A 27,733-nucleotide genomic window follows, 5' to 3' on the forward strand; every position below is an offset into this window, starting at 1 on the left:
TGAGCCTCCAGTGTCTATGAGCCAAAATTTCAGTCTCTCCCAACTAACGACTGTATTTATGCTTCGAATGCCTGCCTCTGTTTTACTGTCTCTGGCACCTCGCCCTCCTTCCACTGCACACATCTCAAGCAGAGGTCGCTTTAGAACCATGTGGTCACTAGGCTATATTTGAACACAATTATTAGGAAATGTACAAAAAGACTCCTGTTATGTATGAATTTATACAAAGAATGTCATTACTATTTTGGTCAAAGAGGCATCCAACATTGGTTTGCAACTTTTTCAAGGAAAAGGAGAAAAATTATGTAAATTTAAAATCCCCATTTGCTTTAAGCTGAATACTTTAAGAGGATCATAAATGGCTAGTGTATTATTCATATATCTATTTTCAGTAATTAATATTAATTATTTGGTGAGTACTGTGGAGCTCATCATCGCTCTCAAATAAAAACACAACATTATTTTTTCTGTTTCTTTTTGCCTAGTGGGCCAGTCTACAAGAGGCTATTTCCATTTGGCTTGATTACTGTGTTGAAAAACACATGGATGGGGAGGGTATGTGGCCAGTGTTTGCAGGGTTGCATACAAGTGAGTTGCATGGTGAGTTAAAATGGCATTAAATGAAATTCTATCAAATTGACTTGGAATAAATAAAATAACTACCCTACTGTACCAAAAGCTTATGAATGATTGCATTAATCTAGAACCTTTTGATCAATCATGTACATTGTATAGATACAAGTCATCCCTTCTGAATTAATGGACTTAAAATGATGAAATGGTTATGAATGTGTTTATGATCTTACCTGCAGAAGCAGCGTGGTTGTTGCGTGGGCTACTCATGCTGCTTTCTGGTGATGCGCTGCCTGATGTGGAGGGTGTGGTTTGGGTGCAGTGGGCATTCCCTGGGCTGTCAGAGGCAGAGCCCTGAGTCAAATCCTTCCCTGATGCTGCAGTTTTGTGTGTTCTCCCTGTTGTAACCTGCCCTATTGCTCCAGCAGGCCCAGTACTGGAAGACTTGGGCCTGGCCCCTGTTGCGGTCCTCTTTTCCTGGGATGTTTTACCTGTGGGTGACCCTCGAGGGCCATTAGCAGCAGCTGAATTCTCCCTCCTTGATGCTGGCCCAGCACTGCCATTGAACGCAGGTTTAGCTGCGGCGGGGGTTTTCTTTTTTGCTGGGCCACCAGACAGCTGGGCCTTTTCTGTCTTGTTATTGGCGCCAGGTTTTGTTTTTGTGGCCGTAGCCGTTGTATGTGTTGTCAGATTGTCAGATTTCATGGCGCTCGCTGCTGCTAGCTGGTTTCCAGCAGACAAACGAGGGCCCCGCTGGGCCTTCAGGGGCCGAACAGTTGGAGGACTATCACACGGTAAAGATGAACCAGACGGACATTTTGCAAGCTTCTGCTGGAACAGAAAGACAAACAGAAAAGTGAGGAAGTTGATCACCTTCTAATCAACCTTAACACAAGCCCACCACATAGCAGGTACGATTTGGGTGTAGGATCATTCTCAGCACTTCCCTGATGTGGTGGTGTGTTAGTGTGTGTTGCATTGGTGTTGAGTAGACACAGCAGTGCTATAGTTGTCATGTGGGGCTCCTGATCATAAGAGAGAGAGATAGAGAAAGATAGAGAGATAGATACTTTATTGATCCCCAGGGGAAATTCAAGAACGGTGAAACGTGAAAACAAAGTATGCAGAGAAACAAGTCGACAATACTCTGAAACCGTAGCACTACAACGTGCTCCGGTAATGTCAGTGGAGCTAACCATACACCAGATAAAATGTAAAATATCCTATCGTACTCTTCCTACCTGCAGCCATTGTTCCTACACCTAACCAATAAGGTCGCTGTGGCTGTTTATGATCTAATCAGCAACCAGCTACATCTAGCAACATTTAGGTGTACTAGTATCATACACATACCCACTAGGGTGGCTGTGGCTGTTTATGATCTGATCAGCAACCAGCTCTCCTTAACAACTAAGGTTACTCACTGAGCCTAGCATGAGTACCAAAACCACCCACTGTATCACGAGCTCTTCACAGGGGTCATCAGGTAGGCACCTCCCCTCTTCAGTGTTTCAATCAATTAAGCAAACAAACCCTCTGGAAAGCTCAACAGGGAAGTCTGGCATCCCAGACACAAACCCACTACGAGCCACCTTTACAGCCCTACCTTCCCCTTAACCATCAACAACCTTAAAACCACACTGGCCTCTCTCGTGACTAAGGGCGTACCTAGCCCCACTGGCACAGTTATTGCATGCTCACTGCCACCAGCTCCATGTGAACTTCACATGCTACATCACCAACATCCACAACAGCACCTCTACAGTGTATTTCCCCAACTAGTCTGTGCTCTCCTTATTAACAACCACTGACTAGACCTTTCTGCTGTTTCTGATAACTCCTTCACAGATGCCCTTATGAAAAAGCGGGTGGTCTTTATGTTATGGATGATTGGTGTTTGCTTTCCAGTTTATGGTGCTGTGCAAAAGACAGAGACCAGCTTTTCATTCATTTAATTTCCAGTTAAAACAGCCAAATGCAGAAAGCACACATTTCAACAAAATGTCACAGAAGCTTCAACAACTAAATAATAATACCAAATATTTCTACATTTACCATAACCACCCTTTGCCTTTATTACAGCTGATCATCTGAGAATGCAGCAGGTTCTGAGTTTGATCTGTTTATTTGATAACTGATATTGTATATTTATTTTTCTCATTAAGGAATTTTAAGATTAAGGATACCTATTCTTTCATAGATGTTGTGTCCCACTGTGGGTATTGGCTCTGGAGTAAAAGAAATCTAGATTTTCTCTTTAAGCTTTAGGTACTGATTATCTGATGGTGTCAGGTTTGGTGGTCTATTAGGTCTTTTAGAACTGTTAATAGTTAATATTTTCTAAAATGCCATTTTTTTTATTTGCAATTTTGGAAAATCCAGTTTTAATTGATTTAATTGTTTTATTTGATGTTTGCAAAGTACTACACATGACATGTAGTTTAATCCTATTTAGTATAATGTTATTTAAAATAATGTAAATTAATCTTATTTAAATTGATTTTCTAATTATTTATATTGATATTTCAAAGGCATTCAGGTGGCTCAAAAAGGCTTGAGACATGAACCTCTTTGGCAACTATGTCCAGGTTGCTGTGACCATGCCACTAGAGCAGCTTCTGAGGGATTGGTGCATAAGAGATCTTCCTATAGACTATCCATCCAGCTTTATTAAAAACAGCATAAGACTGCCTGATGCCTAGTTTAATTTAAAAAAACAACAATACAAAACCTTTATATATTTTTTTCTCCTAAATTAATTCAATCAGTTGAGATAATTGGGGTTTGAAGTTTGTAACTGAGCTCTATGACTGAATGTAGCTACCAAATAATGAACGTTTATAGCCCACCAATTAGCACTGTGTAATCCGTTTGCATATCAAGATGTAATCACTACCGCTACAGAAAATAGATTTGTGATTTCTGTTTAGCTTTGAAACATGCCGTTGTCTAATATTATTGGTAACATAGCATATGCATAGCATATAACAACTTCCTTGTGTTTTGAGTTTAATTCAGATGACTCAATGCCAACTGTGTTTATTATGCTGGATAGGGATTTTTCTGCTGACATGATCATTAAACTTTCAAAGCAATAAGGAATGCTTACATTTCTTATTTATCCTTATTTGACCATTTACCTTATTTATAATTAATACTACTTATATATATATATATACACACACATACATATATAAATAAAGGACTGGCGCCCCCTCCAGGGTGTATTCCCGCCCAATGATTCCAGGTAGGCTTTGGACCCACTGTGACCCTGAACTGGATAAGCGGTTACAAGATAATGAATGAATTAATGAATGAACTTTGAGTTTGTTTATCAACATGACACCAATTGAGGAATGTGAGATTTAGACATAGTTTAGACATAGTTTGCATGAGAACTTGCTTTCTTTTGATGCTGAGCATCTATAAATGGTTAGCTATAAATGCCTGCTTCTGTTAATGGTTAGCTATAAATGCCTGCGCACACTACTTGGCTGATGGCCATTTCTTAAAAAGGGCTAAATGCATTAATTCTATTTATATAATTCTAAAACCCTATTCCTTTAAATGATCCTGGCTCACGGAAAACAGAATGAGGACGTTTGCAGATTTCTTAATGAGAGATCAGCCCTCTGAGGTGTTTTGTAATTCTGCTGCACTCCGTCACTCTAGTCATCTCATTGTTGCCATGCGAGACAGCAGTTCGGTGCCTGGTGGACTAGTGTCAGTAATTTACTGACAGCATGCATGGTCTAGTTTACTCCACCATTATTTATATTAAAAATGAAGCACTCTCATTATGAGAAATATACAAGGCTTTTAGTGGTGCCACAGATAACACAACAATGACTAATTACCTGAGAGCTGGTGAGGACAGGTTTTTTACTCAGTCTTCTGCAGTCTCCAGTATCAAGAGTTGCTTGTAGACACACACAGAAGGCAATATTTATATTAGTGAAACAATATATTGAAAATATTATCATAAGAAAACTTGTTACTGTATTATTTGTATTTAACACAAATTCAGAACATTATTGAATTTATAATACATATATTTTAGAAAGAGGGTACCAACAAAAATCTTAAAATTATGTTACCATCTGGAAGATTCAACAGTTAAAACAGCAGCAGAACATTAAAAATGAAAATGGCATCACTGCTAAGAAGACAAATCCTACTCTACCTTGCTAATCTAATCAATCTAATATACAGCACTCTGTAAGAATGCGTTTCAGTTCTATAATGTATGACCATTGCAGAGGGTACTGAATGATGCATTCAGAGGGGAAAAAAAAAAAAAAAAACTATCCAGATCCAAATGTTGTCTGTACTCCTCCAATGTAATCCTCCACCATGCTTGTCTACTATAGACACAGAAGAATCTTTCACTGCTTATGGCATGTACATAATGCATTTGTTAAAGAGTTATTAATCCATAATATCCTCCAGTTAGTTTTGATATTTTAGAGCATGTTTTCACTCTCGTAGCATTGAACGGTCTATTCTTAGCTGAAGGATGGACAAAAACTCCTGAGGGTATATTTTAGGTTTATTTTCTATATTTTTATATCTGAGGGTGACAACCTAGTGTTTTAAACTTAGTGTTAGAGGCTAATGTGTTACAATCTGGTAAAAGTTCTGACACACATTGGCCATTTCGTCTGGAATTTAAATAAACAAGAGTGGACACAGACTTTTGCACAGTGTTGCACATCAGTATTTCCTGAGCAACTGTTGCATGTAATAATGTGACAGCTTTTTCCAAAGCCCAGCACTGTGGCTGTAATTTTGATTCCGTTGTGCAGGCTTCCAAGACAGTCCAGTTCTGTCCACATTAAGATCCAAGCCAAGATGAAAATTAACCATACATAGGCTTTCCCTAAAAAGATGTTACTGAGCTCAGCTTTTGACTCTACCCTTACAGAGCCAAAGCCCACAGTCAACAGCCCTCTCTTCAAAGGATTGCAGTACGTCTGTGTATGTGATTGCATGTTCTGTTTGCAGGCCAACATGTATGAGAGTGTGTACGTGTGAAATTTTGAGCTAAACAGGACGTGGGGGTGGAAAGCATAGAAATCAGACCTGGCAGAATGCACTATAAATGTATAATTCATGTCCTATACATGTCTAAATATAAATCACTCTGTGAGAAAGTCCAAAGAGCATTATTCATTTCCTGTGGTGTCTATTAATAAACAGCCCCCCTCTGAGCCTCCAACACCACCTCTTTAAGAAAAAACACCAGCACACTCTAGCCTTAATGTTACACTTCATCAAGCTATACAAACAACACATTAGCATGTGAATGAGCAGGTCTTGTACCTACACACACAATGGATCTGTTGCTCAGTAGATGGACCAGCAGCAGCTGTCAGAATTTTTGCTATCTATCCATCTACACATGCTCAGAGTACCCATTACTGATACAGAGTCAGTGCTTCAGTGCTGCACCACACAGGCTAGAGAACCACACTCACATTCTCACTCACACACACACTCTCCCTCACTGCAGTCAGGCTTATTACAAAAAAAGGCAAAATGTGTGTGTGTGTGTGTGTGTGTGTGTGTGTGTGATGTTATCATGAAATATTATCATGCTATTGAAACTATCAACATATCGTTGATGTCTTATAAAAACATCATAATATATATATATATTTTTTTATCAATTTGAAAACATGAAAACATTCTCTAAACATTTCCTGGTTGCAGACAGTAGGTCTACTATGAATTATTGTTTGCTCATTGTAAAGTTACTAGGTTATTGGTGCAAGGTATTAATTTGTATAAGGTTGACAGACTATATACATTCATTCCACTCCTCACCTGCTAATATCCGTTCTCTGTGTCTTGGTGGCAGTGTATCCCATCCTCGTGTGTGCCGCACTGCAAAGAAAGACTGGAGCAGAAATGTCCACAGACGAGCACGCAGCAAACACACCTCATGCCTGAATGGCTGAACCACAGGCAGCCAGTGAGACAGTGAGAGAGCGAGAGAGAGAGAGGTGGGAGGGAGAGTGAGACAGAGAGAAGGGGCGAGAAGGAGGGAGGGGGAAACAACAGCATGAAGGAGAAGGAAAAAAAAAAAAAAAAAAAAAAAAACAAGAGTGAATGTGCAGCTGGTCTCCGTGGCAACCCAACCCTGCTCCCCTCCCAGAGACCCTGAGAGCTGCAGTGATGATGATGATGATGATGGTTATGTCACCAGCCGGTGGTCCTACCAAAAGGCACCGAAGGTTTGTTTTTAAAGCCTACAGCCTGCAGCTTGCTCTTTCATACCTCCTCTCTCTCTCTGATTCATGTTTTCTCCCTTTTCAGTCTCAATGGCCAGAAAAGACTCAGAGACCGATTGCTGTCGGCCACACCCAGCTCCTCTTCAATCTAATCCAGCCTGCCATTTCCCTAGGGATGTTATTTAAGAGGGGTGGTGGGGGAGTGGAGGGAAAGAGAGAGAGTTATAGGAGAGAGTGTGTGAGAGAGAGAAAGAGCAACAGAGAGAAAAAAGGGGGTACAAATAAAAGAGGAGAGATGGAGAAAAATGACCATAGGACATGATAGAGAATGAGAAAAACAAAACAAAAAACAAACAAACAAACAAAAAACGGATATAGAAACAGAAGGGATTGATTAAAGGAAGAAGGACAAGCAGAAAAAAGTAAAAAAAGAAAGATAAAGAGAGAAGCATTGATAATGATAGGGAGATTTAAAAAAAAAAAAAGCACAGTGAAATAATGAATAAATAAAGGAAGATGAAGAGGCAGAACAGAGCTGGTGTGCTCTGGGTTGTGTACTGTGGCCTTTTCTATTTGTAGTGTCACTTTACTGTAATCCAGCCAGGGCCCAGGACATTATAGCACAGCTTAAATCCCAGGATCAAATGAAGCGTTCACTCTGCCGCCACGTGCCATCACATACACACACACACACACACACACACACACACACACACACACACACACACACACACACACACACACACACACATCCATTCAGCCTACTGAGTGCACAACAATTATTAAAATTTAAGAAACACATAATTAAGCTATAATTTAACATTTCAACTGCAACAGTAATTTAGATTTTGCATCCATCCATACTGTTGCATTTGTTCTGTTCTTTTTTATATTGCTCTCTTAATAAAACTTTTTTATATCAAAAATGGCAACGTTACAAAAGAAGTATTTCATTCCTAGTAATTTAGGTCCATTCCTCATGAAATATTCACACAGTAGAAAGTGCAAACAATGTTTATGTTTAAAAAACATAAAAAAAATGTAAAAACGAGATATGACAGGAACTATATACTGTTATTTTACAGTTATTTTGGAAATCAAAAGCAGTTGTAAGACAGAACAGAGCAGCTGAGTGACTAAAGACAGACTGTAGCAGGCTTAAAAGGGGTCCTGATAAGATTAGCTTTAGTGATAGTGGAATGGTATTTTCAGGCTCTCTCCTGATTCTAAGTTTCATTCTTTACCTCCACCTCCTCCTGCTTCTGACAGGCTGATTCTGTTGTCAGTATGTCAGTGTCGGATTGGCCGCTCAGCTGGTCCACGGCGGTGAAAAGTTCACAGCAGTTCTCCACGGTAACGCCCTCCCGCACAGCCACACACACCTTCCTCAGCAGTGTAGGGTCATGTGTGAACTCTTCTCTCTGAGACAACCAATCACAGTATGGTTATAAACACACTAAAAACAGCATGGTTGTGAGTGTATGCTGTTCTTGCTTAATGTCTTTAGGGTTGACTTAAGATAAAGCAGCAAAATAGGTAAAAGTACCTCACATCAATTGCATTTTCTTGCATGATACTGCAGTAAACATGGATAAAAGCTAAAATTTGAACAACTTTCCCAAAGCATTACTTCTGCTTTATCCCAAACTGCAGATGAGCACACTAGATGGGTACAAATATCCTGCGTCCGTATTAGATGATCCTTCAGTAGTATAAAAGGTAAAGTGCATTCAGGTGTGTTCTGGGACACAGCAGTAATCAACCATGCAGTGCAAACAGTTCAATTTAAGGTGGACCTGACAATGCAAATAAGAAGCTGGTACATAAGGAGGCTAAGCACTGCATTCATGGTCTGTGACCACTTATCCAGTTTAGGGTTGTGGTGAGTCCGGAGCCTACCTGGAATTATTGGTTGCAAGGCAGGAACACTTGTATCATTTGTAAAAGAGGAGGCATAAAACATTAACAAAATGTATAATGGTAAAATAGAACAAGGGAATGTGGTCTCTCTCTAAAAATACCATATTGACATTCTTTTTATTGTTTTTATTCTATGGGGCCATGTGTATATAAAACAATTTAATAAAAAATGTTTTTAATTAAATATTTTCAAATTGCAGTTAACACTGGGTTACTGAACATATAGAAAGTGAAACCATAGATAAGGAGGGTTCACTGTATAATAAAATAAGACAAGAACTGAACATACACTTATTCAGTCTAAGTAGGTACAAATAACATTAGTGCTGTCATTTAATTCACACTCAGGCTCTCATACCCTGATATATTTGATACTTTCAGCAAGTACAACACTCAAATTCTTAAGTACATTCTTGTGTTATTGAAAGATTATTTCTTAAGATTCCTCAGGAAAGGTTTCCCCAAAAATACAAGCCAAACAGCACTTGATAGCACCACCCTGTGGAGCATTTTTAGTGAATGAGTCATTATATAAGTTACTTTCATGAAGTTTGGATGTCAAATTATCTGAATAAAATCACCACAAAAACGAGTATTGCAACACCAAATCAGGCAGTATAAGACATTATATGTGGTGTGGCTCTAGCAATAACTGTAAAAAACATGGACGGAATGTATCCATAGCCTTCCACTCCGGAAAAAAAAAAAAGAAAAAATTGCCAAAATTGTCTGCCATCATGTAAAAATTTGCTACCATATTCTGCACAGCAGAGACCAGAGGCTGAGACAGACACTATTCTTCACAGAGCTCAGCTGTGTTAACAATGCAGGATCGAATATTTCCAGGCTGTCAACAGCTTTCATTTCTCATTATTTTTTTTTTCTCAAATGGCATGTAATCCAAGTGCAAGAATCATCCGTTCCACCTTGAACAGTTCAACATTTAAGATGAAATGAACAGTTCTACCAGGGCCACATTATAATGGCTGGAATGAAAACCTCTGCTGGCAACAGACAACTTGCACAATTTATGGTGTAATGGATTATTCTACTGGGGTCACATAGCAATTTCTGCTCAGTTTAATGTGGAAAGTTCTGTAGGCACCAGAATATCATTTCTACCCTGTTTTAACTGGAATGGATAGTTGGTAAATGCCAGTAAATGCTGCAAAATTTAAGGCGGAAAGATGAGTTCTATTAAGAAATTCATTGGCATTGTCTTAAGCCAAGATAAGCATGGCACAGTTTCTGCTGAACACGACATGACTGTTAAAACATTTAAATGTAACATTTATAAGAAATGCTAAGTAATAGTACGAGGTGTCTGACAGCTGCACTACAACTAAGCCACTCTATGTAATGAACAGGTCTGTGAGAAGGGGGTGGTTATTGCAGCCTGTCTCTGACCAGCCAAGGCTGTCAATCACTTAATTTGTAAGTGTTACCCTGCCTTCTTACGATACAGCAGAGTAATTTTTATTCTGTAAATCAGTGTACTCTCTGGAGACGGAAAGAAAGTTCAGAGGAGGAATAAATAAGATTAAAAAATAAGCCATACAAAACGTTGCCAGAGAGAACCAGCCAGCAGAGGTAGTAGACCTGCCTGTAACTGAGGCCCTGTACACACAAAACAGAACAGTGTGGTTCTGTGGGTGACAGGTGAGTGAGTGAGAAAGAGGAGTCAGAGGAAGCGAGAAAAGGCTATTAGTACAGGGTTCAGACATCCTAATGTTATTTAATATGGAACTATAGTGAGAAGATATTTTGCAATACAATTAAATGAAAATTCTCACTTGCCCCCAGGAGGCATGCATGTGAACATGATCTTACCCTGCGGAGGCTGTGGAAGGCAGTGGTGTGTATAACTCGGGGTAGGTGTGTGACGATTGTTTTTAAACACTGTTCCTGAAGCTCAGTGGTCAGACTCTGCACCTGTTTTGCCCACTTGACCTCTGGTAGGCTGCCAGTCAGCTGCTCACTATCACACAGCACAGAAACCACATTCTGCACTGTCTGCAAGAGAGGAGCATTTGTTAAGCATCACACACACACACACACACACACACGCACACACCAAGAGTGTATAGACATTATTAATGTTTTTTTAGATGCTTATTAGATGGCAAATCCAGTTTTGTCCAAAGATACCTTCACAAAAATAAGACAGTAAGCTCCAGGTGGCCTAAGAAGCCAAAAAATAAAAATAAACATAATATATATATAAAACAACAACAACAAAAAAAAAACACACTTTAACATAGCCTCTAATTCTGCACTGTCCTTATTATTTTTTTTGAAAGTGCAACAAAAACTATAATGTGCAGCTCCTGCAGGTACTGTCAGTGTGCTGCAGCGGCTGCAAATTTTAATGCCAAATATTACACAGACTCATACTTCTGAGACAGATTTAGAAAGGCACAAATTATTCAGACATAGACACTAGGATCCTGTGACGTTTGGTGGCTGTAGATTTAAAGGAACACTATGTAAGGTTTGAAAATTTGGCTCCTGGTGCGTCCCATAGTATCATTCATAATGTAATAGTTTTCCACCCTCCTCCATAAGTTATATAGTGCTAAGTCCAGAGTAGAAATGGCAGACGTTATATTCTCCTCATTTAAGCTCAGTGAAACATCACAATGATTTGAAGCTGTAATATTACAGTAAAATATTACTTAGTGTTACTTTAACACTTATAATGTTAAATGGCTGCAGTATCCAAAGTGGTTACTAAGGTACACAGGAATTTGTCTGTGTGTGTGTGTGTGTGTGTGTGTGTGTGATTACAGTGTGAGTGACTGTGACAGACGGGAATTCATCCATATGTTTGTGAATGTGTGTGTACTGTGCGAGTGACAGATGGACGAGTTTGTTTATATTTGTGAAACATAAACATTCAGCCAGTCAACTCAAATCAAGGCAAAAACAGTAAAACAAAGAATATATTTATACTTTAGGACCTACAATCCTGCAGTCTGGGGTCTAGCTTAAAAGCTGAAGGAGGAGTATCTGTCTAAACATGCAGTGAGGTGTAATAATCTGGTAAATTTGTTATAAACTTTATTCTATAAATTATTCTAATAATAAATTAATAAAGAAACATTCAAAGCTCAGAAAATATTTCTAAAATTCCAAAGCAATTGATTATTTACACAGACATTACTGGTAGTGACATTTTATAGATTGATTTGGTGCAAAACGCTGCAGATTAAGCAAGTCACACGCAAACATTTACTATGAAGTAGTAAATATAGGGCAGTGTACCCTCCCTAATGCCAAACAAATGCTCATAACTCAAAAACTGTATTGGGAAACAATTTCATATGTGCAAGTGTTAGAAAGGGGAAATTCTCTACAATTTAAGGTTCAAATGAATTTTCTATGTGAAAAGGGCAATTCAAACAGTTCCGTCTGAGGGTTAGAGTGTGGATGGCATCGCTTACTCTAGGGCTCCACATTAATGACATTTTCTGTCCTTCATTCTTATTAAAGGTGAAGGCTGAAATGGGACTGTGTACCTAGATCTGTCCATGTGAATTTTGGTGGGCTTTAAAAGTAACCAAATTAGAGCAGTTTGAAACTTGGGTTAAAAAAGAAATAAAAAAAAGTATGGTCACAATTCCTATGGGAGAATGAATACGTTTGCATTTATCCAAAAGTTGGACTGGTGTCGATATTCCAAAATCTGTAATGAGGTTGAAGAATAAAGAAAGTAAATATATACAAAAATAAAACTAGAACAACTGTGTGTTGCTCACAGCTTCATTGAAGAGTTTGCAGTTTACTACACATTTCTCCAACTTAAGGAAAACTCTTTTGTAGCTTATTTTAAAGAGCTGTAAATTATTTGCTATGTCACACATCATGATTTAGTTATAGAAACTTTACAAAATATAAATCTTTAAACTTCTAACCTGTCACGTACATAAATGGATGACGCACACACTTCTGTTAAATGAATTAACACACAGTGCAAATGGATGGAGTAATAGTGTCTGCACGTTCAATCATGCCATTTTGTGACTGAATATTTCCTGGAGTAATTTAATCCACCAGTGTTTACATCATAGCTAGCAGCCCCTCTAACCTCTCCATTACAGAGCCCTAGTTGGCCAGCATTATAGCCCATGAATGTCGTGCAGAAAATATAGAAAATAGGTGTGTGTGTGTGTGAGAGAGAGAGAGAGAGGGAAAGTAGCCAGATTGTGCCTGAAAAGGTCATGAACAGTCCGTTTCCATCTGCAGGGACACGCTTAAACTCAATTAGAGCCCCTAATTACTCCATACTTAACATCCAGTCTCCAAACCAACTGTAGCAGGACACAGCTCGGGCTATTAATGACATCCTGCCCTGTGGGCGGGAAAAGAGATGAAGGGAGGGCTAGACTCTCTGGCTCTGTGCACACTGCTGTTTGTGTGTGTGTGTGTGTGTGTGTGTGTGTGAGAGAGACAGTAACCCACCATGTTTTTGATGACAGTGTTAAGGCAGTCTCTTTGTAGGTCCTGAGAAAGGATAGCAAAGCTCCTTTCGGACCAGCACTTCACAAAATGTTCAGCAACCCACCTAAGAAGAAATGTATTTTGCGTTATACATGGGACAATTACATGTAACACATTACATAAGTATCCAATCAACCCACAAGTATCCAGCCCACTAATATTTAATGTGAACACATTTCAGTGGCAGTGATGATGAAGAATCTGCATCTGATTCATTAAACTGCCAAGACACAAACAAGATTTTCTGTGCAAATTAGGATTCAGTTTCTGCTGATTCTACTGATTATTAAATTATTTACAGCAAACATGTAATTCATAGAAATTATGATTAGTATTCATAAATGATATTCTGACAAAGAGGAATGTGTTCCCCTTTTCAGTCTTGGTCCCATTCTGTGTTTCTATTTCAAGCTCTTGCAGAGTCTCGGCTGGCTACTCATTAAGAGGCTACTTTTCTAAAAAGCAGTTTTAGCACAATGTCTTTTTTTTACTCTGCATTTGAAAGTGTGCAGCTATGGAGCTACAAAAGAGCACAAAGCACATAAAAAATTATTACAGCAGAGACTTTCAAGAATAATTCAGTGGTGGAAATTTAATTTAATTTAATACTATCAACATCAATGGAATTATTATTAATATAAAATGACAATTCTGGGTACATACTAATTCTCCATATGGAAGCAATTATACAAGGCAGTGAGAAGTAGATTATATACACTGCCTAGTCAAAAGTGTATACATTTCTTCAGAAATCAAGGAAAATTTAATTAATATGGATTTCTATTTCATCTTTGCTGCAGTTAGAAAATCCATTCTTCTAGTGCTTTACACTCATAGATATTTCTTTGAGAATTTGATGGCATGATGGCATTAATTCACAAGAGCATTAGTGAGACATTAATGACAGTTTCCACTGAGATTATCCAAACTGATACTGAACATTTATTTCCGCAACGGGAAAGTGATATGTATCAAAAATATTTGAGCATATGATGTACAAGTGAGAACACATGAATAATTCGAATTATATCTCAAGATTATGTGATTTAAAAACTATTTATCTGAGCAGTAAGTGTTTATTTGCTAAAAACAAACAACAAATAAAGCCCAACATTTGAATAAAAACAAATAACATTATTCCAGTGAGTGTGATATTCTGTGTGTGAATGTGTTGGTTTAACTTTTTCCAAATCTCTCCTTGTGGCAGTCCATATTATTTGAGGTTATCATCCGATACCTAGTTTTACTGGTTAATAAATAATTATTTTAAATAATGTGTGCTGTTGATTTAACAAATACTGTTTTGAATTTGTTAACAAGTTCTGTGGATATTTCTATGAGTGCTGTAAACATAGTTTAAAATAGCGCAACCCTTTATGCCTGACTCATCTCACACTCCGCCCACAACAGAGGCAGCATGAAAATATCTCTTTCACACACACACACACACACACACTGGGAAAATGCTGGGAAAAATTCGACCTACATTCTCATGATGCTTTTTTTACAGAAACAGAGTGAGGAGCAACAGAATTTAACAGTAGTGTATTGCAGATTAGCTGAACTAACATGTAAAATCATCAAATTCTAGAGCTCTAAGTTCTAACCGACTTAAAGGCACAGGTATAAAATCATATTATTCATGATAGTTCATTGTAAGTGACATTATTGACATTGTAAATGAATGCAATTACTTTAAGTATCTCTTCAATGACAATTTGTTGAAAATGATATAAGAATGCTTAATAGGTCTTATAATCATACATACATCATGAGAGTATAACTTCAAACTCTGTACATGCAACTATTTTAATCATTATTGTAACAAATTTTCAAATGTAACAAAAGAAATTAAATAAAAAAAGAAAAAAAGAAAATTAGTGCAAATAAATTGCCTGGGAGAATTTAGTATAAAAATAATATCTGGTCTCCATAATATACAAACCTATAGGATGCTAATGAGGTCACTGTTGTGTTATTTATTTATTTATTATTTTTTTAAAAAAAACACTGCCTGAAGATGAATAAGTTTGCAGTATTTAATTTGATTAGCATCAAAACATTAAACATTTGGACAACTGATACACACTGACCTACTTTTGGCTTACTATGTGAACTCAAATATAAGAGAGGGGAACACATCTTTTATACATCAGTATATTCCAACACTACTCAACACACAACATCACTGCACTGAAAAAATGGCATTTTGCCTGCATTTGTCTATAGTACACCTTTGTTTTCAATCTGAGCTTCTATATACTGTATCTTTGCTATAAAAAAAAAAAAAAAAACACCAACACACTTCTCTAAAATGAAAGTCAACGTAAAAAATTCTGGAGTATCCCTATTGGTCCATTCATCATGAACTTTCACTACATGTGAAGGGAAGCTGTTGCATTCAAATGATGTAGTATAATAATAATAATCGACAAACATGGAGATGTTTATCTGTTTCAGACATGCCCAATAACCCAGAACTTTTCCAGAATTTACCCAAAGGTTCTATATCTGTGAACGCAAATGTCTGAAACATCTGTAGCAGACATTACCTGGACTTTATCCTGCCAGCCCCCTAGTACAAAGTCTGGGTAAGGAATGAGTGAGCGCATGTGAAACTAGAGCTGGTAATATTCTAGAGGCACTCACTGGTGCAGCCCCATGTCTAAAGCATGCAGAACATTTCCAGCTGTGAAAGGACAAGTCGGGAAAATGCCTGGACATAATTCTCTCAACATTTTCCAGAGTTTATGTAAGATAACACTTCACAGGTCCAGGGGGAAATATCAGCACAAGAGAAAACATACATTAATCACAATAAACAGGGTGGGTCTTAAAAGTTAGTTACATAAGTACTTTTAACCATAAGAAATAAAGTGAGCAGGGTCTATATAAATATATGAATTATGTGCATGACCTTTGCAAGTAGCAGCCTTACTGGATATTGCACTAAGAAACATATTATTTGATAAAACATAGTAAAACATGAGACATGTCTATATGCATGTCTATATAATGAGTATGTACATGACATTAACAAGTATTTATTGCACTAAACGAGTTAAGAGGTAGTAAGACTGTCAACCAAAAATATTATTACTAGGAGCTAGAGTGACAGCAATGGTTAGTCCAGAGAACAGAAATAAAGTAATTTTTTTAAAGTGCAAACTATGGGCAAAATAGTAATATGAACTGGACATGTAATACTATGTTGTAGCTCAGCACAGTGGATGCATGTGAAACTTGCTTTGGTAAATTTAAGGGAATATGTAACATTTGCACTGTCAATATTTCCAGCCATTTTTCTTTATGATACTCATACCCACATGTATAAGGGACAGAAATGCAGTATGTATATAGCATATGAACTGTATTTTATGTGGATTTTGTGCATTGAGCATAGAGTCTTTGTTCCAGACAGTCTTACCTGACACAGGAACTATAGAGGTTCTGGAGGCCGATGGAATGACTGATGGCAAGGCACTCGAGTATGCTTCTCTGAACTCCTTCAACAGGCTGGAATAATGAGCAGAGAAATGATGTGTCAAAACTTGTCAAATTACTTTACTTTATCCTCACAGTTCATTCTGCTCTTGTGGGAGCACAGGATGAGCCTGTGCTGTGTGCCAATTTTACCCATGACCAGGTCTCAACCTTATCCACATCAAGCATCTAAAAACACATAACAGTATGTGCTTCAAAATACAGCAAACCAAAGAGTCAGGGTGGTGCTGTAAGATTCTGTAAAGATTTAGGCTTTGATTAATGACTGTTATTATTGTCAACAACTGGTAATATATAAATTAACAGTTATAAATCACTCATATCCCAAACACACCTCATCTAACCCAACACAGGAAATGTCATGAGCATCTGGATGCATGGGTTGGACACTATTTTTGCTGTGCATTGTGGATTGTTTGAGTGCACTGAAAATGGTCCATTATGTTTTCAGACACTGCTACAAAATGGTGGAATGCTAAAATAGTGCTCTATATAGTGAACAGGGTACAGGTTCAGACACAGCGTATATATTGTTATATGCATTGTAACCACATTGTTTGCACAATTGTTAGGGTACATCCAACAAAAAAGCCAGCATGAAGCTTCATTTTTAATTAACATTAATAGAAATCATGGTACCACACAAAGTTCTGATCAGTATGTATGGATTGTTTTGAATATTTCCACTCAGTACATGCATTTAAATGATTAAAAAAGGACAAAGAAAAAGGCCATACATCAGCTGCCTTCATTTTTTGTTGGATTAATTATGATACAGGAAAGATTTGTAGCCGTTCATTAAAATGCTTTCAATTTCAGCCTTTATTAATATCTAGAGCATAAAGTATCCCATCTGAGGAGGGTCAGACGAGCATGGAAATGAGGTGCTGCAGTGCTTGTAAAAGATTCAGAGGGAGAACACACTGCAGATAGACAGAGTGCCCTCCAGGAGAAAACCAAACGAACAGAAGACATGGCAGGACTCTGCAGTTCTGTTCAATTCAGGTTTTTTCTCTCTTCACATGCACTAAACCAAATCTGTCTTCATAACCTCAGGGCTACAGACACGTTCTTTTTGGCAGCAAGTGAGAAAATTCCGGAGGAGCTGAACCATTGCCCACACTCACTCGAACTCTGACAAATTAAAATCACATAAGACTATCCCTAGAAGGTAATTAATGGTACAACAATGCACCTTCTAGGGTAAACCAATATTGAAATACTGTCCAACAAGTCTATTAAAACTCAATGCCCTCCTCTGCTTTCAACGTGGAATGCAAATAAAGCCAAGGGACCTGGTTTCAGGATTTAAAAAAACCATTTAGAATGCAACAGATATAATGTTAATTTTCTATTACTTTAATTAATACTACATTTTGGTTTCAAAGGAATAATTATTACATAAATATTTATATACAACGCTGGCTAGGTAATTAAATACATTTTACATTTAATATATGTTTTGCACCTCTAACCTTTTTTCAGTTTGTTTTGAATGGCAAATGATGGTAAAGATAATTTTTGCTTTCTTTCATCCAAAAACAAAAAGAATCCACTCTCAAAATCAAAGAAATATAAAACATTTCCTCTGTTAATAAGCATGGATTAGAAGCTGCAGTTTCCACAAAAATTACATCTTATTTTAATGAGCTGTTAGTGAGAATAAACTCAACAAATATATAAGAGCATTTGATGGCATATACAGCCAAGAAGGCCTAACTAAAGAAGCAACTAAAAATATATATTTAAGGCAATAATGCTAGTGTGGATTTGCACTTTTGCTAGTCAGCCTATGCCATGAATAGCCATGAATTTATTTTTCAAATATAACCTAAAAGGCTGTACATTTACATGCACCAGCAGTCACAAATACAGATTGTAAGATATTATATTCGTATTATAAATATTCTTATATTTAAGAATATTAAATATAAAAATAGCATAAGCCATGTTCATAATACTTGGCAGATTTGTGCAACTCAGATACATATCCAATAAATGTATACGAGAATGGTCACTTTACTGCATATGTGTGTTTTGCTGTGGTATTTATCTGTGTCAGCAACATAACAAATTTTTTTTTTTAATGTTGTGCTTTTCTCTGTATGGATTTGCGCTGCTGACAGACTGGTTTATGAATGTAAACAATCAGTGTGACATGAATGTAGCAATAGAGAAGGCACGGTAGTGTTTTACCTTTGGGAAGAATCTGCAGTAGTCTCTGGTAAGAATCATTTCTGCCACATCTTTCAGGCCTTCCAGACCAAGCATATCTGCTGCTAACACAACCTGACTGAGGAACACACAGGGAATTTACTCAATAGCACTCATTGTCAAAGGTATAATCACTTAAGGCAGTGCTGGGCAATCAATTGTCTGAGGCAGTATACCAGACTATACAGAGCACTGTCATTACAGGGCACTGTCTTCGTATAAAAATATTAATATTTACAACGCCAAGAGGTTTATGTTTGATGGTGATGTCATTTTTCTTGTTTGTTCATGGAAGTTTTTCAGTGGAATCTATAATGTTTATATCGATACCGGAATCATATTGTAGAATTACATGGTGATATACAGTTTGGCCGTATTGTCCAACCCTTAGATGTCACTGTAGTCAAAGTTAATGGGCTGTTCGAGGGTACCTCACATTGGTTCCTGGAGGAAGGTCCAATATGGCTCCATACATGAAGTGCAGAAGAATTTCCATCTCTTCCGGACCCAAACTAAAATATGCAGAAATGTGAATAAATATATAATTTTATAACACCATCCAGCAAATATACCTCTAATTCAGTATATTTCACTTCACTGTGCACAAATAAAACAAACCTTTACACATACAGAATGAGTTCAGCGTGATTTAATAACATAAATGATTGGTTCTATCAGACAATTCTCTATAGACATCATCTTTAAGCAGGTTTAGATGTTTTCATAATGTACAAACATGGTGCTGTTGGGAAGCATATGATATTTGTCCATAAGAGAGAGCAGTAATGAATAGTATGATTACTGATTTAAAACCAGAAGTATCCAAAACCTGCTTGAGTAACAATATCCTATATTAGTGTCAACAATAAACAAAAACTAACAACAACGTAGGATTTATAAGCTTTGAATCACATTTGTTTTGCTCTGTTTTGTTTTATAAATTAGTTCACAAGTGATATGACTATTCTGTGATGACATATGAAAAATCATAGTCAGAAATGTTACTTCAAAACCTTTTTTCTAAAAAGAAAATAAAACCATTAAACATGCTGTTTGTTCCACTTGCTTGGTATGAAGCTCAGATTTAACATAAACTCTATGACATCTATGTATGCTTATCTGGGGTATGAAACATTGTGCACACATCCATGAGTGTTGTCTGATTTCCAAACACAGACAAAACACTGAATAATTAATGATCTTTAGACTGCCTGTCTCAGATGCCATGCTTATTTAGCAAGTATGATCTGGAATATGACACGGAAATATGATAAAAACCTAAATATCAATTACAAAGACAGAATGCCTTGATCCTTAGGACACTAATAATCACTCACTGTAACAGACAGGACAGAGTCAGAAATAGTTATTCTCGGGCAGAATTAGTTTGAAGCACAACAGATGCAGAAAGGCTCCCTTGCACAGTGCCTGACTCTGTATATATATTATTACTGTTACTGGCCACCAAGATATCAGTTTTACCAGCTGAAACTCCTATATAGGAGAGAGAATAATGAAATTTACCCATATATACATTTGCTGCACCCTAGATAAGGCATGAGATATTATTGTTTTCCCTGCTGTTAACAGTCCCAGGACGTGAAGATACACAGGAGAGGGAACTCAGAGAGGAAGGTTTAGGCAGGAGAATGATGCGTGTCATTTGTTTTGAGGGTTGGGTTGACCTACCCCTGTAGCGTGATGCACTGACGCGAGCTCTCCATCCAACTGCCACACAGCATTGCCCGGAAATACTGAGAACGGGCACAAAGAATGGCCCTGAGGGGACACACAGACACAAGACAGACACAGAGAGAGAGAGAGAGAGAGAGAGAGAGAGAGAGAGAGAGGGGAAAAAAAAGAAAAAAAGAGGTCAATTTCATCCATCATACTTTCACTTCACACTGCACAACCCTGGCTGATGTGTTTGATGGCTCTAAATCAGACCCCGGAGTGACAGCAATGTGTGAGTATGTATGTGTGTGTGTGTGTGTGTGAGATGGAGAGAGAGCTTGTTTTTTTCTATAATTTTATTTTTGTGACACTGTTTAATGTTTTGGAAATACTAATATAATTTTGTCATGTCAATAAAGAAGAGAGAGAGACCAATTTTGCTAAGGAGAAAGCTAAATCTCTCACTAAAGAAAACAACATACAAAACACTTCTAGAATATATATATAAGTCAAGTATGAATATAGCAGTCATATTTAAATATACTAATACATTTTCAACATAATCTCGTAGCACACTTAGAAGTTTGGCTTATGAGGAAACACCTTCACGTTGGCTTCCCTAACAAATAGATGTGTGTTTATGACAAATTATTTTAAAGAAAACAACTGAATAAGATATTTCTTGTATATATCAAGGAAATGTTTGTAGTTGCTAGATTTAAGATCAAGCTTAAAAAGGCTTTTTTTTACAAAACAAATTTGATCAAGACATTTTGTAAGTTATTTCTGAATAATTCTAGTAATTCTATAGTAAATATGTAGAGTGAATTACAATACATCACAATATCAACTACTGTACTTCAACTTAATGTTTTCCATTGTTTATCAGAGAGGAATAATTGCTCAGGACAATCACAGCAGATAGAAACCCAGTTGGGAAACAGAGGAGCATTACTTTAAAGCCTGTCTGATTCTGTACCTCTATCACTCTTCTCATTTTTCATTCCCCCCCACCTCCTTTGTCACACACATTCTTAGTCTAAAAATAGACACCTTTTCTCCAAATCTGTCTTCTATTCCAAACGATCGCTCACAGTAAATTACAGATCTCAAAAGAGATACTGTGAAAAAAGCTGGAGATCAGAAAAATTCTACCATCCAACAGCATTTCAGCACTGGACAGCTCCAGCAGACTGAGACCCATTGATGCCTAGAGGCTTTTACTAACTGGATAGACACCATATAGCCTCCAGAACGACACTGTTTCCTTTTTTATTTGTAATAATTTGTATAAAGAATTTTAGCATTTGAAGAATTTTACTATGTCTGGATATCCATAAATCTGCACAACCAAGTAAAACTCACACTTTAACAGCAATTCTGTTAAAATATTTAAGCAACATTCATTCAATATCTGTAAGCACTTATCCAGTTCAGGGTCGCAGTGGGTCCAGAGCCTACCTGGAATCATTGGGCGCAAGGCGGGAATACACCCTACGGACACTTGAGTCGCCAATCCACCTACCAATGTATGTTTTTGGACCGTGGGAGGAAACTGGAGCACCCGGAGGAAACCCATGCGGACACGGGGAGAACACACCAACTCCTCACAGACAGTCACCCAGAGCGGGAAACAAACACACAACCTCCAGGTCCCTGGAGCTGTGTGACTGCGACACTACCTGCTGTGCCACCGTGCCGCCCATTTAAGCAACATCTAATTAAATCTTAAATTCGTTGCTCCTACTGTTTTTAAGTACAGTACTTGCTCAAAATCAGAGACTAAATTCTGGTCAATATGGTCATAATATTCATCTTATAGGAGATATTTCTGCAGATGAGACACAATATATGCCACATTCATAAGAAAGAGTACAATCAAATTGAATTGAAAATTAGAAAATGGAAACCGATTTAACAAGCCTGAAAGAAGATAAAAATAGGAGAAGACAACAGAGAAGGCAAACATCCAGAATGACACTCAAAAAATCCCAATTATAACCATTAGATAAACACTTTGTGAAGCATTCACAGCTTTGGGAGAAAGCTAGGCTTTTATTGCTTGTAAAATACATTATACTCATAGATCCTGTGCAAGACTAAAAGAGCAAACAGGTCTTATTCTTGCATCTACATTTGTAGCCAGTGGAGAAATCATTTAAATTAAGGAGAACCACTTGTTTAAGACGAAGAAACACGTTTTAGGACTGAGATATTTCCAGTATAACTGGAACGCTAGTTTGCCTATGTTATTCGTATTCTCTAGTGTATTTTTCCCACAAGGGGAAGAAACGTCCCTTTGTCTGGCACAGCTCTGTGTGTGTAAGACACCAAGAAGGAGGGAGATACTGCTTCACTCCTTTTCCTTGCACAGGGGAGTGGTGGATGAGAGGATGAAAGCGACAAAAGATCAGACAGAGATTAGCAGTGGCAGTGAGCTCAAACACACACACACACACACACACCTGTGGTACAACATGACCAACATACTGATCATTAGCTATCAACCTCCTAGGCCTGGCCCATAAAAACAGCAAAATTATCAAAATGAAACAGATGATACACATTTATTTCTGATCAATGATTACTGCAAGGGTGTTAATGTACAATGGCATATCACAGTGTACATATTATTCTATGAGGATCACACTGGAAACAACATTCATAATCGCAACATATAATGCATAATTGCTGTGACCCAGTGCTAAGCCAGTGATAAGGCTATGTGTGTTTTGTTGAGTCAATCAGACAATACAGTAATACTGGAGTTTTAAAAACCTGTGTCCACTCTGTTAGACACACCTAATTCATTGGTCCACATTGTAGATGTAAAGTCAGAGACAGTAGCTCATCTGCTGCTGCACAGTTTGTGTTATATATATTATATATATTTATGTTATATCAAACGATAGGTCCAGCCATCCCACACCCCACAACACCACCACAGAGGGAGGCTATGCTACCTCTGTACTGCTAAAAAGCTCTGGAACAGAGGGGAGGTGGTGCTCAGAGGAGAACACTGTTGCCATAGCTACCAAATGGCCATAAAGGCAGTAACCTCTGCAGTGTCAAATCCTGGGTTGCCATCACTTAGGATAGAGATGGTCACACCAGTAAGAACAGCATGTCATGCAGTGAAAAAAGTGATATGTTACCTGTGAGCTGAGAAGACTCGCTCTCCCACCTGGATGCTGATATCAGATGCTTCACCTCTTTCATACAGAGACAGAAGGTCAGCCCCGAGGCCAGAGGCTGGTTCTAAACGAATCGAGTCAGAAAAAGAGAGGACGTTGAATGCGATAGAGGGAACAACAACATACCTGTCACCTTCGAATGAACCAGTTTTTCCCCAAACTTTTTCTGCAGTGCCCCACATTTTGTGGATGGCAATATTTTTGATCCCCACCCTACTCTGACACACGTGTACACAGGTCTTTAGCTTCCAGTTTTGACTGGAAACTATTTTACAGAATGTAATAAGTTGTTCGCCAAAAGGATTTTTCTTTTGGACTGAAAAACGACTTAAGAGCTGCCGCCTGCAGTCAGGACGGGACTAAAGGCAACTTCCTGTTCAGAAGGTTCTTGTTTGAATTTAGTTATGTTTATTGTTTTAAGCTTATTACTAGTGCACAGCCACAGACCCAACAGAAACGTATTAAACACAATACGCACTTCCCAAAGCCTCATGAGGCTGAACACAAAGCTTATATCTCACCAGTGTCTCTTTCCACCTTAAATGTTGTAGCAGATGCCATGTACATGCCGCACCATGTTGAAAGTGGAGTGGAAAGCTGATATGATTGTGTCTTCTATGGGGAGTGAGTATTTGATTTTGCTCATTTCTGTGGGTGCTGTTGTTGTCCACTGGTGATGGACTCAAAACCTAACGTTACTTTAAGTAAGCAACTGTAACGTTAACATCTAGTGGCATACTGGTGCTGAATGTTTTTGTTGCTTTGTTAATCCACGGGACAATAAAAGAGAACCATGCGAAACCCATTGTGAAGCGCCTTAGTGCAAAGGTTGATCCAACAGCTACAAACAAGTTGTAGGTGTCAGGACTTTCTCAGCTTTTATTAGTGTTTTTCAGTTAAAGCATGTCCAGAGAAGAAGTCGGTTTAACTACTGTCTCAAAAGCAGCTAATCTTTTTACAAAAAAAGGTTTAAACACTAAAAAAGTGTATTTAACTCAAGTGATGTCGCATAAACCAACACAATACAGGCTCATCACCCAGTCTCTCCATTTTGATTTACTCTTCCTGTATTTTGCAGATCGTCTCTACCATGTGACTGAAAACAACCTATATATCGTCACTGTCCAATTAAAAACATGTAACTCAATTTTAATTGATTTTTAGTTTGCTACATCATTTGAACACAGCAGCTGTCCTTCACATTGTGTGAAAATCTTTTTACTTTCACTTCCTTTGAAAGTTACGAAGGTTTTGTCCTTCTCCCGTACAGTTGCTATTTTGGGAGATACATTGGACAGTGACGATCTACAAAACATCTCGAACAAAACAAATTAAAATGATGAATCACATTAACAGTGATTAATTAACATTAACATATCACAAGTGACATGGATTAGGTCTCCTTCATTTCTAGTGCGTCCCCGCAAACACACGCATGCACACACACACACACACACAATACCTCTACACTCCTTTCTGAAAACCACTGAGATAAACAATACTTTTCAACTTTGACAGATATAGATAAAATAATGTAGCACTCTCGCTTCAGATCTGAAAAACAAAAATCCCCAATTCCCCAAAATTTCCATCCATCCTTCCACTGGAAAACAACTTAACACTTGGAAGTGTAAGCTCAGACTGTAAAATCATTACGAATATTTGGACAGATTTGGACTATGAAAAGCAAAAATAAATACAGCAAAATTATAAAACTGCATTTTGAGAAATCCCTAAAAAGAATAGAAGCTGTAATAAATGCAAAATAACACACAATATACACTATAACATTTCATTTTAATTGTGCTTTTTGGGTTGTCAGATTATATATTGTTTTTAATTATTAATTTTTTATTCTTTTTTTCTTACATTGAACAAAAAACATTGGGCCTATAAAGCAAATAAACAAATGATAATCTAGGGAACTTGTCCTCTCACCTAAATCAGAGCTGGTGCAAATTTCTACATCCTGAGGCCCAACCTCAGAACCGTTTGTCTGTGCTGAGTGGCCGTCTAGCCTTGCAGAGCCACAGGTCGCCTTTCCCAGAGACTTATCCTCTGTGTAGACTCTCCTACAAAATAAATGCCCATTCACAAAACACTTTAGCAAAGTTTAACTAGCGTTATACAACAGCATTACAGAGTAGCACTGGGTAGGTGATTTGTTTAAGTAAAGGGAATTCATTAGTAAATCCATCAGGGTCTGAAAAATTCCTAGAATTCCTCCAGGAAAATTCCTGAAAAATTCCTGGAATGGGAAGAGGTTTGGAAAAATTCAGGAGTTCACATGAAATGCAAAAAAAAAAATTTAAATGTTTATAACATTTACAGATGTTATAAACTGTAACTAAAACACATTAATAAACTCACAGTGTGTTACATTTTTTCTGAAATCATCAGTACACATTCAGTTCTGAAAATGTTAATGAAATGTACATTAATATACTAACTAAATGTAAATAACAATGCACTATAGCACATAAATAAATACATTTAAAAAGTTGGAATGGATAAAATGACAATATTACAAATAACATAACTGTAAATTAGGTTGATTTCCAATTAGTTACTTGTTACTAGGCAGTTTATGCCATTGAACCAAACAAGTCTATTTAGAGTAAATGCACTTGTTCTTATTCTGGGTATACTGACATTACCCAAAATATCCTACTCCAAAAAGTGTACTGTAATTGGTTAATGATAAATTCTCATCGTATTGCTCACCCCTTTGCTGACCACTTATGTGAAATTCACACTAGAGAATAAACAGTTTGTTTTTAATTAAATTAATAAAATAATACTTAATACTCATATATAAATATATATAAAACAGTGGCTCAAATTAAAGTAGGTTCATGAAAAATAACACAACTTAAAGAAAGAATTCAGGAAAGGAGAAATAATCCAAGACAAATAATGCATCATCTTCAACACTGTACACAAGGCTGGAAGATTCATAGGTATTTTTAGAACCATTGTTAAGTAAATGACAAACCACATCTCATCAAGAGCTTGTGCTTCAGGAGAAAATAACCAATTTCACACAGCTATGGAAGAATAGCACTATTGACATTTATCGCCATCTGTCTACCAGTCAAAGAAGCTGCAGCGGCAATCCTCAAAACATATTATTCATCATCCCAGTGGTTTTATGTCCCAGTGGCATTTTTCAATATGCATTCTGTATCATATATTTTTCCCTTGATTCAATTTCAGCCAAAAGATTTTGGTCCAAATAATGCAGTTATATGTTTACAGCATGCCATACTATCAATATTTCAGCAAGAAGCAAAGTAATAGTATCAGTAGTTATTTGTCTGAACTGTGCAGCATTGTAATTCAAGTAAACAAAAGCAGAGTACGTACTGTATGAGCTCTTTAAGAGCTGTAGGCTCTGTGCCCTGTAGGTGAATGACTGAAGCATTTGGTGCAGCTCCCTGGAGGAGGTGTGGGGTCCGTGCCAGGAGGACGGCTCTGTGGGCCTGGAGCCGGAGCCCTGAGCCCACACACAGAGTAATATCCACCTCCTGCTCCTCCTGCAGCAGCCTGCAATTATTGCACACATTTAGCAGCAGCATTTAGGTATGGCTCCAACAGTCCTATGACTAATAGTGATACCAATTAAAATTTCCAAATGCACTGATTCATTAAATTATTTATTCGTTCATTCATTCATCTTCTGTATGTATCGCACCCTGATCAGGGTGACAGTACGTTCAGAGCCTCATCGGAACCTTTGGGTGCAAGGCATCAGACCACTGTGGGACAAAACACACTAGTAGTGAAAGAATTAGCCCACTATTAGTGTTAAATTAACACTGAGAATATTGACGAGTGCTCAGCTTTTATACTCACATTATTAATTTAACACTATTAGCATTGATTTAACATTGGTGAATTAGCTGTTTATTATCTAAGTCA

At 37.5% G+C, this 27,733-nt stretch overlaps 1 protein-coding gene across 4 annotated transcripts in view; it reads right to left on the reverse strand.

The window, feature by feature from the left end:
- btbd8 (BTB domain containing 8) overlaps window positions 1-27,733 on the reverse strand; it is a 44,927-nt gene that overhangs the window by 13,618 nt on the left and 3,576 nt on the right. For 3 of the 4 annotated variants that reach the window (XM_066665156.1, XM_066665153.1, XM_066665154.1), the window contains exons 3-15: window positions 27,179-27,358; window positions 25,751-25,884; window positions 23,774-23,876; window positions 20,634-20,723; window positions 19,376-19,456; window positions 18,927-19,023; window positions 16,654-16,742; window positions 13,188-13,290; window positions 10,557-10,739; window positions 8,051-8,227; window positions 6,400-6,529; window positions 4,431-4,492; window positions 807-1,404 (exon numbers count right to left, since the gene is read on the reverse strand). In XM_066665156.1, the coding sequence (XP_066521253.1) occupies window positions 807-1,404; window positions 4,431-4,492; window positions 6,400-6,529; window positions 8,051-8,227; window positions 10,557-10,739; window positions 13,188-13,290; window positions 16,654-16,742; window positions 18,927-19,023; window positions 19,376-19,456; window positions 20,634-20,723; window positions 23,774-23,876; window positions 25,751-25,884; window positions 27,179-27,358 (2,027 nt within the window). The remainder of the gene's footprint in view (window positions 1-806; window positions 1,405-4,430; window positions 4,493-6,399; window positions 6,530-8,050; window positions 8,228-10,556; window positions 10,740-13,187; window positions 13,291-16,653; window positions 16,743-18,926; window positions 19,024-19,375; window positions 19,457-20,633; window positions 20,724-23,773; window positions 23,877-25,750; window positions 25,885-27,178; window positions 27,359-27,733) is intronic. The other variant, XM_066665155.1, reaches the window with a different exon arrangement.

This window comes from Hoplias malabaricus, chromosome 3, assembly GCF_029633855.1.
Source record: "Hoplias malabaricus isolate fHopMal1 chromosome 3, fHopMal1.hap1, whole genome shotgun sequence".
Taxonomy (NCBI): Eukaryota; Metazoa; Chordata; class Actinopteri; order Characiformes; family Erythrinidae; genus Hoplias; species Hoplias malabaricus.